Below are 14,719 nucleotides of genomic sequence, written 5' to 3' on the forward strand. Positions count from 1 at the left end.
CTTTCTTAAAGGAGGAAATCGCATTGAACTGAGCAGGCGAAGGGACCATCCCTCACTTCGGAATCCAAACAATTGTGTTTTGCGAAGGTATGAGGTAGGCCTGCAGTGCTGCATTACAGAGGTCTACCACTGTTAAACCCCTAACTAAGGCTGTGGTGGAAGGACGTTGCCCTTGTTGAATGGGCCTGGATTCCCTCAGACAGCAGTCCCTGCACCAGTGTGTAGCAGATTGCTATAAACACTATAATCGAGCAGCAAATAATTCACTTTTGAATCGCCTTACCTTTCTGCTTGCCTATGTATCACTAAAAGAGTAGATCAACAAATCTTATATCCTTGTGTACTTGATATACTACTTTACCACATAGTAGGGGGTCCAACTTATGTAACAGCGCCTCCTCCTTGGTAGAGCAGAATGGCAGATAATAAGTGGCCCCAATGATAGCCTGCCCGAGATGGAAAAGGGACACCACCTTTGGTAATAAAGACACTTTATTTGGCAGAACGACCGTATCTGGGAAGAATCATGTGAAAGGTGGACAGACACTCAGTCTCCAGCTGTCTAAACTGATGAGTAAGGTCACTGCAACCAAAAAAAAAATCTTTAATATGAGAAGCCTGAGCTAGCAACTACATAGGGGCTAAAACAAAGCAAAGCACTCATTAAATACGTCAACCCTAAATTCAAGACCCACTGTGGTACAACAAAAGAACTGGTGGAAGTTTGTCAAAACCTTTAAGATCACATCACTGGTGTTGGTTGGCAATACAGAAGGTTCACTTGGGTACTTGTACTGTTGTATTGGAGTATGTAAAATCCAGTATCACGGATACAGTACTCCACAAACAAGAGCCTAACTAGATTTAGCACCATCACATGGGCACAAGGACCTGTCTAATGGCCATGGGGCATTGCAACACTTGAGGCCACATGTCTCAACGTATGAAAAGTTAACCTCAGGAAATATTTCATGAAATAATACAGAATAGCTTCATTCATATTCTGGCCTATTTTGTATCAAGAACTTTGATTGCACAACATTGAAAAGATGAGAACCCATCCACATTTTTGCAATGGAAAAAGGAACAAGCATTTACAATGCAATGGTCTCGGCATTATTAAAGGTAGAGCTATTGGCATTGCTTATGACATTTTTTCATTTTCTTTTTAACATAAGCAATGCCAATAGCTCTACCTTTAATAATGCCGAGACCATTGCATTGGGGGGGTTGAGATGCACTGCTCAGTGCCCCCCAGCGGGCTCCTCTGGCGTTGGGGACTCCTGCCCCCCGTAGGTAGGGGCAGGGCAGTGGTGCCGAGTACAAGGGCAGATGTTTAAGGCAGAGTGCGGAGTCTGCTCCGGAGGAGGGCAGGCATAGCTCCCAGCAGCACCGGGGTTAATCACGAGATGCAGCAAACACTGCCAGCTTTCAGCATGAATGGGGTCAGGTGCTGGGAGCAGGTACGCAGGGTGTGAGGGTGGGGTGAGACAGGGAGGGATGAAGAAAGGGGTTCAGGGATGATGCAGAGTGACACTGCGAGGGTGGTGAAATGAGGGTGGGGTGAGGCAGAGGGTGTAAGGGTGGGGTGAAGCAGGGGGCAAGGTGATGCAGGGGTGAGAGGTACGATGGGAAGGAAGTGAGTGGATGGTGAGAGCGTGCAGGCGCGTGACAGGTGAGGGATACGACTGAGGGTGAGGTGAGGGAGGGGGCGACGCGAGGCTGGGAGGTGTGATAGGGTGGGTGACGGAGGAGTGGGAGATGTGAGGTCGGGGGGCTGCACACGGTGAGGATGTAAGGGTGGAGAAATGCAGGGAAGGAGTGTCGGTGGGCAGACGGTTCGTGGTGATGCAAGGTTAACACTGTGGGGTGAGGGGGGCTGAGAGGAAGAGGGCGTGAGGAGGACCTGGGGCCATGTGGCGCATCAACTTGAGCCCCCGGACTCGGGCCCAACACCGGAGGTCTGAATTTACCGCCTGGACTGATCCCCTACGTCTGCCTGTACAGTATGTAGCCTGTAGTGTATTGGGGGACCTCCGACATCGCTGCATACAAGTAGGGAGTCCATACCTGCTCCAGGATGACGGCACGTCTTCCATCGGCGAGGATACTCCTTCCCCCCCCCCTGTGCTGCGCTGCTTGGGCCACGAATACTAGTGTCATTTCTCCAACATCGAACCATTGCACATCAGTAAAAATAGAATTGTAAGCTTCAGTCGTGCCAGCCCGGGCCACACCGACACCCTCTTCCCTGTCTAGTGGCGGCCCAGTGAAGCTTTTGCTGAGATCAAGCTCGGGGCTCTCTCCACAACGACTCTGGTGGCTCCACCCTGGGCGGGGGTCTCGCTCGGAGACGGCTGAGTTCCTGTGGCCGTGCGAGGGGTGCCAGGGACTGCTAGACTACCATGCGGCGGCCTGAGGTGAATGATTGAGCCGCAGAGTGCCTGCCTGGCTGATCCCCGTGACTCGCAGCTGCCTCCCCAGACGCTGTACCGTGCGGGCCTCGGAGCTCGCGTAACTTCGCACGGCGCTCACCTGCGCATTTAATTTTAGCCTCGTAGCAGCTCTTGGGGGGCACCCCCACACTCACAACTGCCGATCAGAGCCCAGCCAGAGGATTAGGAGGGAGGAAAGCAGCGCGAGGCGGCTGGAGTGCGGCGCCGACAATGGGGGGGTGGAGCGATCTGCGCGTGCTGCCTTCAGGCTCGCGGGCTCATGCGATGTTTGCAACGGCCGGGGTAGGCAGGAAAACGGCTCACCTTCACTGCGGTGCTGCCTTCAGGCTCGAGGGCGACTCGCGGAGGAGGTTCTCTGCACTTGAAGACTCGGCGGTGGACAGGCAACAATGGCGGGCAAAAGCTTCTGAAGATTTTCGGATTCGGGGGCGTGGCTTTACTGTTTTGAGTGACAGACGTCACCGTCTAAAGAACAGCAAAACGTACGCCCCAAAATCCGAAAAAGACGGGGCTAAATCGGAGTGACGCATCTCTCCTCCAATGGCTGGCCTCCGTTTAGGAAGCCAGCCAATGGAGGAGAGACAGGGCAGGGAGGCGGGTTCCAAAGCGCTACTAAGGGACATTAAATCTCCGACCGCGCAAGCGCAGCCTTTAGGTCAGAGACCTAAAAACTAACTATTTAATGCTACGAAGAAAGGTTTTTACACATAATTCTAGACATAAACGAGAAGAACTGGGGCATGTGGGACAAATATATCCAATTTTAGAATACATCACTCCCACCGTTTGCATCTCAGTTCTATTATATTCATAATTTATATTAAAAAAAATGGGCTCGACATAAACGTCTACAAAGGAATAGTGTGGAGTTAAGAAAAAAAAATTGGGGTTTTGGCACACTGAATCGATTTAATGTGGTAGAAAGCTTGTCTAAAGAATATTAAGTAGATTAAAATAATTACTTCATGAGCAAAGGAAAAATGTAATGGACTAAATATAAAGATAATTCAGTTGCTCGACGCTTTCTTTCTTTTGGTACTTCGTAAAGTGCCAATAAATCCAAATAAAATGCACATTATTCCCTCATTCGAATGGGGAATGTTTTCGCTGTACTAAGAAATGTGTTTCCATTGGCCCCCGAAACAAAATAGGTATTTTCGGAACCTCTGGACATTTGCACCTACTTCAAGTAAAGGTTGTTGGTATAGCAGGCTCTGGGTTTCAGGTTACAAATGGACCTTTTTGTGAGTTAGACTTGCCTGCGTAGGAAGTGATGTGAATCAGACCCCATGCATTTTACTGGCTGGCCGAAAATATATTCCCTTTACAGATCCATTAAAAGAAAGGTTCAATGTTCATGAGCCAATTCAGAGGGTCAACGTCAGGAATAAGCACTCAATATTAGATCATATCATTTTCCATTACAAATGGCTTGTTCACCAAGTAACACCAATTATTGTAAATTCTATTATGGGAATAATAATGAAACAAGTTTACCAGGACAAGGGCAAAAAGAAATATGAAAACCACTAAATACATAATCTTAAATAAAAGAATTTGAGTAACGTAATGAAAAAGCTCACAGTACAAAAGATAAATAAATCTGCTCAATAAGGATGTTACTTCCCATTATGTAAAGTAGAAGACATGCAACACCACAGGAGACCACCTACACCTTCTGTAACACAGATACTAACAGGGGAACACGGTTAAAACTAGAACGCACTTTATGCACAGATTAACAGAATAACATGAAAAGGAGATAAAAGTAAAACAAAAAATATTTCTACTAAACATACATGGTGATCAAATCTACAACAGGCCAAAGTAATCGCTGACCTATCTTTGCACCTCAGGGCACATATAAACAAGAACTACCACTTATTGGCTGCTTAATAGCTAATGACTACGACACGGTCCACTGATACACAGAACAGACAGCATACCCAGCTGCAGTGCAAGTGTATTACCCAGGTAGGGCATTATTCCCAGGGTGCTAAAGCAGCGTGGAAGATAATTTCTGCTTTACACCAGCTTAAACCAGAGCATGTCCAACACAGTCCCATACGCAGAAGCACTATGTTTGCAATCTGGCAAATAGAGTGGTAATTGGCAGGAAATATCACAGGCCAGGTACAGCACAAACGTAGAAGCTAAAACCCCAAACCAGACAACAGCAAGAGTGCAGGCAGCTCCGCAGGTAGTGATGGCAGTGGCAAATATAAAGCAATGTGGGGGGTGGGCGGGGGTTGTTCTATGACAAGAGCAGCCTCGAGTCATGAGCGGACACAAGTCGCTTGGCTAAGGCCTTAGTCAAGCAATTTATGTCAGCTCATGACTTGAACCATCAATTGCATTTAGAAGAGACCCGGTGCACAGAAACCATGTTACCGCCATCTGCATAGATACAAGTGCAAAGGACTGAAATAACGCGGGCTGTATCATTGCCAGGTGCTCGAGGACACCAGGAGGGCTGATCCCAATTCTAAGCATGCAGGGGGATAATGAGAGATGAGCACCTCAAAAATCTCATTCAGCCTCTTCAAGGCACACTTCAGCCCCTACATCCCAGCACCACCTTGCATAATCCCAATTGTCAGCTTTTGGTGAGTTTTTGAAATTTTGCTGCAGCTTAACAGATTCGACAGAATTCATTCCGAGAATGCTATGTCAGAAAATAATGGGTTCAAAACTCACTGGAGTGGTAGTGCTGGCGAGAGGGCACCAACACAAGCACCCTTACCAATGACGGGTATTGGCACTCACAACACATGCCAGTAATGATTAGTGGTTGCTACAGGGCAAGAGCTAGCACCCTTATAGAATTGCTGGTGTGTTAATCTGCTGAGTTCATGGATGGGTTGCAATGTATGCAGGTTATTCCATTTGATAACCTGCAGTGTATGGCATGAACCACTGCAGTGTTTCAGAGGAACTGGTTAATACACACAATGACCATTTCCTCCTATAGCCATGGAGCCAACGCTTGAGTTCCAAGGGATTGTCTCCTCCCGCAGCCATGCAGATGCACATGTGGGGAGGCCAGCTCTAGACAGGAACAAAAGGCTAAGAAGAGGTGGGAGAGCAAGTTCAGCTCGATTACAACACCGAGGCATACTACCAACAATATATAACAATCATACCAGGAGGCTGAATGGCACCCATCTTGAAACGTTTTATTTCCTCCACTGTGGTGCAGCACAGAGGCCTTTCAAGAGTCTCAAAGGCCACCTGCCCATATTGCCAGGCTGTGATACATCACAGAAGAGAAGGGGCATAGTAGCTATTTGCAAAATGTTCAGAGAATGTGCATGTGGAGAATCTGATCACTAGTCAAGGTCCTCGCTTGCCTCACAAAAATCACTACAAAGGAATAGTTACTGTAGGTCCATCTGCCAGGAATAAATTACTTCTGTGTCAAAAAACTGAAGCAACCACTAGCATAGCATGAAAGAGCCATCAGCGAGCAATGTTTACAGTGGTGTGCCACAGCATCGTTGACTACAATAGAAGCACTCTTTGCGAGTAGGGGTCAAACTTAATGTACCTTTCAGCCTTTCCAATACAATGCTATTGTTTCCACCTTAAGACGCTACAGAGGCACTAAAGTTGGACCACAGAGGAAGACTTTTTTTGGTTCAGAAAAACTAAAATCATCGTATTTACCTCTGCGTCTTCTTTAAATGTATCACCTGCCGCCAGATAATAAGCGCATTTAGCCACTGACTGCCAAGAATTTGAAGGATAAACTTGGTGGGTGGAGCTAAAATGGGATGTTGGAATACAGCTAGGAAGCCAACACACATTTCAATTAGCAATGACCTACAAATGTACTATATTCGTATAGATGTGAATAGATATGAAATAATAACTAGTGCGATATGTTAAACATCTGTCATATCTGAAAGTAATCTAGGATTTAAAACTAAATGCCTTCAACCAGACCTGTTACATCAAATCCCGGTATAGATTCCGCATACACAGCACGCTGCTGTACTGTGCATTACTAACAGTCTCTTCTCCATACAGAACAGCACGCTAAAAATCAATTATGAAGATGCACTTGCGATACAGACTCGTCATTTTCGACACCACCGTTAAGGCCCATATAGCTTCTGTGCGAAATAATGTTTTTGGAACATTCGCTCCCTTGCTCCCGTCCATTAACAAAGATTCCCTTAATGTGAAGTCTTCCGCAGTGGGATCCAAGGAGACGCAACAGTTCCAGACGTTTCCAGGGAGTAAATAGAATAACGTTAGAATGTATGACAAAATGAAAATCAATACAGGGAGGACACCTCGCTATACAGATCACCAAAGTGCAGTGGCAATCCACCATTTACTATGCATAATGAACGCAGAGTTTTTGGGACACAAAAGGCCACATCGAACAAGAAGCTCTTGCCATATTTCTGCACCCCTCCCCCGATCCTGAATAATGTATCCCAGACATGGCTCAAAGGAACATTTCGCCGACCGGGACAGCCCGTGTCTTAATAATTCAGGGGCTGATGGCAGAGTGGATTGAGCATCCCTGTACCCTGAATTCCTCCCCATCAGAGGTATCATCGCTGCCTGGGCCCGCCTCCCACGTGGACTCTCCCCCCGCCTGCTACTTTCGGGGCTTTGTTGGTCATTTCCTAATTCCGGGGATCTCATCAGGCAGCCCACGCCACCCGAGTACAGGCACTGCCTCCCCCGGGACAGAAGGCCTGTGTTTAACCTGCACACTCCCTGTCTGGCGTCCCACAACTCGGGACACTGCGGCATTTATGGCCAGCACTCCAGCGTGCACCTGAACTTGTCTGTCTGGGAGAGAAAACATTGGCTCCCAGATGCCCGCATCATCGTTTATACAAAACGTTAAATCCAGGGTGAATGCTGCTCGTCGATTTCGCTGCAATCATAACAGCAAATACACAGAATAAAAGGGCACGGACGAGAAACGCCACACCCCTGGGATATATGTGCGCCCCCACTCCCTCCCCAAGCACAATTACCAAAAATTCAGGTAGCAAGCTGCAGACCCGGTCTGCAGAGCCCCCTTCGCGGAACACAGGGGGTGGGGCGATCAATAAACACGACGCACTGCTGGCCTGCGAACCTCGTCTGGCGAGCCAGCCAGCCCGCTGCGAAGCAAAACAAAAAGCACACGCTTCCATCAACCTCAATCAAAAATGCAACTGTGTGCTTGCACCAATCTCACTCCACACCCTGACTGACTAGACCCAAATCAAGAGGAGGAACATTCGACCTGCCAAAGGAACACGGCGGTGATGGGAGTGGAAATAAAGATGCTTGTGTGAAATAAACTGACACTTGTCTGCCTAATTTAGAGGTACAAAAAACGATTACTATCTCGGGGTCCACAACACAACCACACAAATGGTGGGGGGGGGGGAGTAAAACGCAACAGTATACGTGTAGCATTAAATGCGGACCCATCTCTCGGCAATAGAACACAACGCCAAGGACCAGCTCATTTAACCATCCATACATAATCTGTGCATATCGTATCGATGAGCCTGCCTTGTTGATGTCAAAGGCCGCCCAAACACTCCAGACCATAATCCACTAGTCACGTATGGTCCCCTGCGTTTGATACATTTAATGTACGTGCCACCTGCATCATCGTTTCAGCGTGTCGTAGGTACACGTCTCATGCTCCGATGGCTGCCCACCGAATTGCGTCTGTCACATCTGAGGACCCCTGTCTGTGCCAATTACCTTATGTCGTGTGCCGTCCAATCTTCTCGTTTGGCTCAACAATCTCTATATCATATCCTGACATATTTCCTGCATATGCTAACCACCATGCATCATGACCCCTGCACTATCCTATGTGCTGTGCGTAGCACTTCGCAAGCATCGCCCCCACTGCCATGGGTGCTGTGGTCCCTGTTCAAGCACAGCAAGACCCCCAGATGTTAAAGGGCCCAAGCGTACGCCAATCTTATCCAAATTCGTCTCCTCAATAAACCACACTGCATTCCATGCACTGGGATAATATTGTTGGTCTGCTTCTAAAATACAGAATTATCCACATCATTTTGAGGGAGGGGGTTACTATTAATAGCCTTGCTATGTGCCATCTACCACCCGTTGGGATGTAAACATGCTATGTATACATAGGCGGGTATCCGCACCCCCCAAATCCTCTTTCTTGCTCAACGTATTGAGGATTTCCTTCCCCAGCACAGAGCATCTCCCTCCTCTTCTCTCCGGCCCGGCCCCTTCTCCCCACCCCCTGGGATGTTCAACTCTCCTCCCTCCCCTGCAATCCCTTTCTTCCTCTGCCCGGGGGAAGTGAAGCAATGCAGGAGGGCCAGGCCGCGGCCTGGGTGCGGGGGAAGTTAGCCAGGGTGCAATGAAAACCCACCTTGCGTTTCCTGGTCTCGGGGGTGCCGCTCCACACGAAGCACTGGTAGATGACTCGCAGGTTCTGCTTCCAGTTCTCCACCTTAAAGCTGTTCACATGGGAGCAGCCGGCCGGACTCATGACAGAAGACACATGAATTCAAGGGGTTGGGGGCGCGCCGGGGGAGGGGAGCCTGGTAGAGAGTTGCAACACAGTTACGGATGGAGGGGCTGGCGGGGACTGCACAGTAGCGAAAGGGGGAGGTCCTGTGCTTGGAATAGGAAGTGCAGTCCTGCAATTTGGGCTTTGTGGTCTGATGGGGTGGAGGCTTCAAGTGCAGGTATCTATCAGTCTTGTATGTGGCGGTCTTGAGAAGGAAGGGATATGAATTGGAACATACAGGAGGGTAGCAGCAGTGTTGGTTTGTTATGGAGAGATTGGGATGAGAGCCTATGAGGCAATCTCTGGACTATAAGCTCCACTCAAATTGTGATGTTAATGTGCCTCTGGAGAAGGAGAATTGGGTGGGACAGGTACGTGAGAAGGGAGGGAGAAGACGGGTAGGAGTGCCCGTGATGGGAAAGTCTCTCTCAGTGGGAGAGCGAGCCTCTCTCGTATACCACCGCTTCTCTTCACCTCCGCGGCCCGGCCCCCCTCGCCAGCAGCGCCGTGCAGCGGTCGCTCCTCCTCCTCCTTTACAGACCAGAGGACACACAAAGCAGAGCCCGAAAGACCGGGGGCCCGCGCAGCTCGCAAGGACCCTCTAATTCATTGATGGGCAGAGGGAGGGGTCCAGGCTGCACTCCCCACCGCTGCCTCAGCCGCACTCTCCCCGGCCAAGCAGCACACCCTCCGCCTCTTCTCACTACCTCACAGATTCTTATTCATGCTCCTCCTCGACGAAATTCAACCGCGAGACACCAGGGGGCGGGGAAGTGAAGTCCAGTCCCCTGTCTCCAACACTCATTGGGGCAGGCGTGGGAAAAGAGGCGGCACAACGGGAAAAGCTACTGTCTGATAAGCTGGTTATGATGCCAATAAAAATGCGTGACGCATTGACGGACGGGACGGCGAGAATACGGGGGCCATCTTAGATTGGAGTAGCCGCAACAGGAAAAGACAGGCAACCAATAATTACTCTTAGAGCTGGCCGCTTGTGTAGAGTTGTTTCCTATCAAAGTTAGCAGTATCGACTTAAGGAACATCGGTAAGAAGAATGTTCTCTTTGTGAAGCAGTTTTGATCTGATTTAATTGTGAATATATACCATCCCAAGATGGCTGCTGTATAAAAGGTCTACCACCCAGTAGATGTTTGAACAATTCTAGATTTCACGTATGCGTACCACTCGGACATTTTAGAACGTGGTAAGTTCAGTTAGTTACTGAAATATTACGGAAGCTAGCGGCGAAGGTGAAAATAAAACACAAGTTCCTCCTCCTGCGTATTTAAAATTGAAAACCAAAGCCTTCCTTTGGTTGTCATCAAAAGAAACCAGTTTTAAAAATATCACATTCATGCTGAGTAGTATTTTTTTTAAAGGAAGATTGGGGTTCTCACTGGTTTGGTATTTGTGTCGCTTTCTGTTGTGAACTGAAAATCCGACATACCTAATCAGCTTCCAGGATCACATCACACATGCAGCCACACCAGTACTTCAATGTGTCTTAACTGCGCAGAAAAAAGTGGGTAGCGATCAATCTAGGTTCAGTAAATGAACGAGAAAACCAAAATTCAGTCTGCTTCAAAAAGGTAAAAACAGATTTGAATTCCAACTGGTTTCTTTTTTGTTTTAAAAAAAAATCAATACTGATTGGGCTTGTCTGGGGTTTTGCTTCATCACCTTTGACAAGCAAATACCAGATAGCCTTTACTGCAAGGAGAAAGCACTCAAAACGGTGTACTGTGACACGTTAATCTATAAGAGCGATAGACTGGCTCACACATCGTTTCTCTTTTTTTTTCTTTGTATGATATTGATGAACACAGCTTTGATCTGAGAGTCACTCTCTAATCCAAGCACCGCCCAAAAGGGTTGTCGATTTCAAATTGGAATGTCCGAGCGCTCTGGCGGTTGGTTGGCAGCAGACGCCAGTCTTTACGTTTAGCACGTGGTTGGCTATACTTGCTTGTCAGTTAGGCTGTCTTCACAATCAAGCCGGTCTATCGCCCGTATCAGGCTGCGTTGGTGATGCGCTTGATGTCATATCCTTCAAGACCACCTTCAGCTTCTTGGTTTCCCCAGTGATTTCCTTGAAGTTCATCAGGAATATGCGGAAGTGATGCTCATATGACACGTTTTTAAAGCGGTAGTTTTATTTTATAGAAGTAAATGAGGCTGCATTTTTACATATCGCTTTGGTACTGAACTGTAGGTTGAAGGGATACATTTATTTATGGCTGCAGAACAATGGAAACGAGCATTTTTAAGTCTGGCTGAAGAACAATAGAAATAAGCATTTTCAAAGTATATTGTTTGTAATTTTGCATATTGAAACATTTTTTGTGTTACACTAGCACGCGGGTGCCTAGTGCCTACAAATACGCACACAAGGGTGTCTCGGGGCTGTTCTAGGAGCAGCACTGATGTTGTAAACAAAAAAAAGGGGTTATACATTCTAAGTTGCTTCTAACAGTGGCACCCACAATATATCTTGTACAGGGCCTTAAAAAGTCCCTACTTGTTGCGGTCACAAAGGAATCCCTGGGCGAGCAATTTTTATTTAATCCAGTGAATGTATTTTTAAATTTTGTTTGCAAAATCAGTAACGCTTCTGGTATAAGTCAAACAATATTGAATTATATGTTAAACCTACAGAAAACGGAGCATTGAAAACCAGCCATAAGCTCAAGCTGCTTGGTGCCCACCAGTTTAACTGTACCAAACGAAAGCCTGAACAAGCATTAATAAATACATTAATAAAGCCATTTCTTTTTGAGTTTGGACCTAGATTTTTTTTGACTTGCATCAACAACATTTTATGTGAAATTCACTGTATAATCTGCTTGTTATTCCCATTGTAGGAAAAGCATGATACTGGTGACTTGTGATATGGCAGTGGCACAGTTGTCTTTCTACCTTCCATCATGGTACACTCCCACTCTTCAACAGACACCCGGAAAAGTAGAGACTTGCTACTCGTACTAAAAGAGATAATAGTTTAACTCCACAGAACCAGAGTTATAGATTCCGAGCACCGGTTAGTCACTTTCATAATTTGATGGCCAGGGGCTTTTGACAACAGGCATATGCAGATTCCTACTCCCGTCGCGTTGAAAGCTCGAGATACGCAGTGCGATTACTATAGATGGGGGTGACCATAATGGGCTGTTGCACAATTGATGTCACTAAGATGCTGTCCCTCTCTGTCTGTTATTCATTCCTTTATTTATTTTATTTTAAAGGTTTTATATAGCGCTGGCTAGACCCGGAGGTATCAGAGCTCTTTACATGAGCATCAGATCATAGTTACAGGTTACATTGTTACAAAGGTTACATAGTTATTAGAGCATGGCAACATAGTTACTTGTAAGGTCGAGATAAACAATAAGCACAAATACGTAAGGGGAAAAGCAGGCAAGGGGAAAGATTCAGGGGAGGGGGGTAGGAGCTGGGGAAGTAGACAGGTAATGAAGGCGGAGAAGGGGAGGGTGAAGGACACAGCATGGAAATAGATGGAGAAGGGCGACAGGGACACAAACCGGTAGACGAGTCAAAGCAACGTCCAAAGTCCAGTAAGCTGTGATCCCAGGGGAAGTGGTATCACTTCTCTAGCTCTGTTGTGGGAGGCTTCCTTTACGCCGTGGACTCTCTCAGAGGGGTCTCTGAGACTCCAAGGCCTACATACTGGATCCTTCCCCAACAAGCATTTACAATGCAACGGTCTCGCCTTTGCAAAAGTTAGCGCTTTTGGCATTGTAAATGACAAATGTTTTATTTATGTGTTGGTTTTGGAAACAGATAAATAAATGGCATTGTCATGAGCAGTAGAGAGTGAGTAGTAGAGAGAGTAGTAGAGTGAGTAGTAGTGAGTAGTAGAGAGTGAGTAGAGAGTAGTAAGTGAGTAGTAGAGTGTGTAGTAGAGAGTAGTGAGTGTGTAGTAGAGAGTGTGTAGTAGAGAGTAGTGAGTGTGTAGTAGAGTAGTGAGTGTGTAGTAGTGAGTGTAGTAGAGAGTAGTGACTGTAGTAGAGAGTGAGTAGTAGAGAGAGTAGTGAGTGGTAGAGTGTGTAGTAGAGTAGTGAGTGTGTACTAGAGTGTGTACTAGAGTGTGTAGTAGAGAGTGTGTAGTAGAGAGTGTGTAGTAGAGAGTGTGTAGTAGAGAGTGAGCAGTAGAGAGTAGTGAGTGTGTAGTAGAGTGGTGAGTGTGTAGTAGAGTGTGTAGGAGAGTGTGTAGTAGGGAGTGTAGTAGAGTGTGTAGTAGAGAGTGTGTAGTAGAGAGTGTGTAATACAGAATGTGAAGTAGAGAGATTGAAGTAGAGAGATTGAAGTAGAGAGATTAAAGTAGAGAGATTGAAGTAGAGAGTGTGGAGTAGAGAGTGGAGAGTCTGTAGTAGAGTGTAGTAGAAAGTAGTGAGTGTGTAGTAGAGTAGTAGAGAATGTGTAGTAGAGTAGTAGAGAGTAGTAGAGGGTGTGTAGTAGAGTGTGTAGTAGAGCGTGTGTGTAGCAGAGTGTGTAGTAGAGTGTGTAGTAGAGTGTGTAGTAGAGAGTGTGTAATGTAGAGTGTGTAATGTAGAGTGTGTAATGTAGAGTGTGTAGTAGAGAGTGTAGTAGAGAGTGTAGTAGGGAGTGTAGTAGAGAGTAGTGACTGTAGTAGATAGTGTGTAGTATAGAGTGTGTAGAAGAGAGTAGTGGCTGTAGTAGTGAGTGTGTAGAGAGTGTGTAGTAGAGTGTGTAGTAGAGAGTAGTGACTGTAGTAGAGAGTGTGTAGTAGTGTGTAGTAGAGAGTAGTGACTGTAGTAGAGTGTGTAGTAGAGAGTGTGTAGTACAGTGTGTAGTAGAGAGTAGTGACTGTAGTAGAGAGTGTGTAGTAGAGTGTGTAGTAGAGAGTGTGTAGTAGAGAGTGTGTAGTAGAGAGTGTGTAGTAGAGAGTGAGCAGTAGAGAGTAGTGAGTGTGTAGTAGAGTGGTGAGTGTGTAGTAGAGTGTGTAGGAGAGTGTGTAGTAGGGAGTGTAGTAGAGTGTGTAGTAGAGTGTGTAGTAGAGAGTAGAGTGCGTAGCAGAGAGTAGTGACTGTAGTAGAGAGTGTGTAGCAGAATGTGTAGTAGAGAGTAGTGACTGTAGTAGGGAGTGTGTAGTAGAGAGTAGTGACTGTAGTAGAGAGTGTGTAGTAGAGAGTAGTGACTGTAGTAGAGAGTGTGTAGTAGAGAGTGTGCAGTGATTTGAGTTTTACATCAAATTAAAAACGGGAACGGAACAAACTCATCCTATACATTTTTGTGGTAGGTGCCCACGCATATAGGGTTAAATGATGCGTTAGATGCCACAGGTCCCACCAACACGCTTCCTTTATGATAGGAGAATGCCCAACATCACGGAGATTTGCTCTCTGCTCTTCCCGGATATTTGTATTTTCAAATATATAATGTTATCCTGCTAAACGAAGACGATGCTCAAACTATAAAAGAAGAGGGTTTCACAGATATGTTAGTCCTTCCGGGCAAACGAAATGACCCAAAGAAAGATCAAGTGACAGTTTAGAGCTCCAAGTGAGTCTTAATAAAATCAGTGTCTGGAACGCATAGCATCAAAGACGAGCGGGGCATCAAACTGCAGTGTCATTCAATCAAAGCTTCAAGGCTTCTGAGCGCTAGCCGAGAATTATTTTTTGTGAAGCACTAATCACTGTGGAAGGTGCCCCTGCTATCCCAGATGTGAGAAGTCAGTCTGATATAAAAATAAGCAGTATTT

The 14,719-nt window shown here is 46.5% G+C and overlaps 1 protein-coding gene across 6 annotated transcripts in view; it reads right to left on the reverse strand.

The window, feature by feature from the left end:
* USP22 (ubiquitin specific peptidase 22) overlaps positions 1-9,853 on the reverse strand; it is a 502,385-nt gene extending 492,532 nt beyond the window's left edge. For 3 of the 6 annotated variants that reach the window (XR_013602089.1, XM_078665231.1, XM_078665230.1), the window contains exon 1: positions 8,836-9,853. Coding sequence is in view for 5 of the 6 variants with exons in the window: in XM_078665231.1 (XP_078521357.1) it covers positions 8,836-8,955 (120 nt within the window). In the remaining variant the exon portion in view is untranslated. The remainder of the gene's footprint in view (positions 1-8,835) is intronic. The other 3 variants (XM_078665228.1, XM_078665229.1, XM_078665232.1) reach the window with 3 other exon arrangements.
* Between the last annotated feature and the right edge of the window lie 4,866 nt (positions 9,854-14,719).

This window comes from Lissotriton helveticus, chromosome 10 (assembly GCF_964261635.1).
Source record: "Lissotriton helveticus chromosome 10, aLisHel1.1, whole genome shotgun sequence".
Classification (NCBI taxonomy): Eukaryota; Metazoa; Chordata; class Amphibia; order Caudata; family Salamandridae; genus Lissotriton; species Lissotriton helveticus.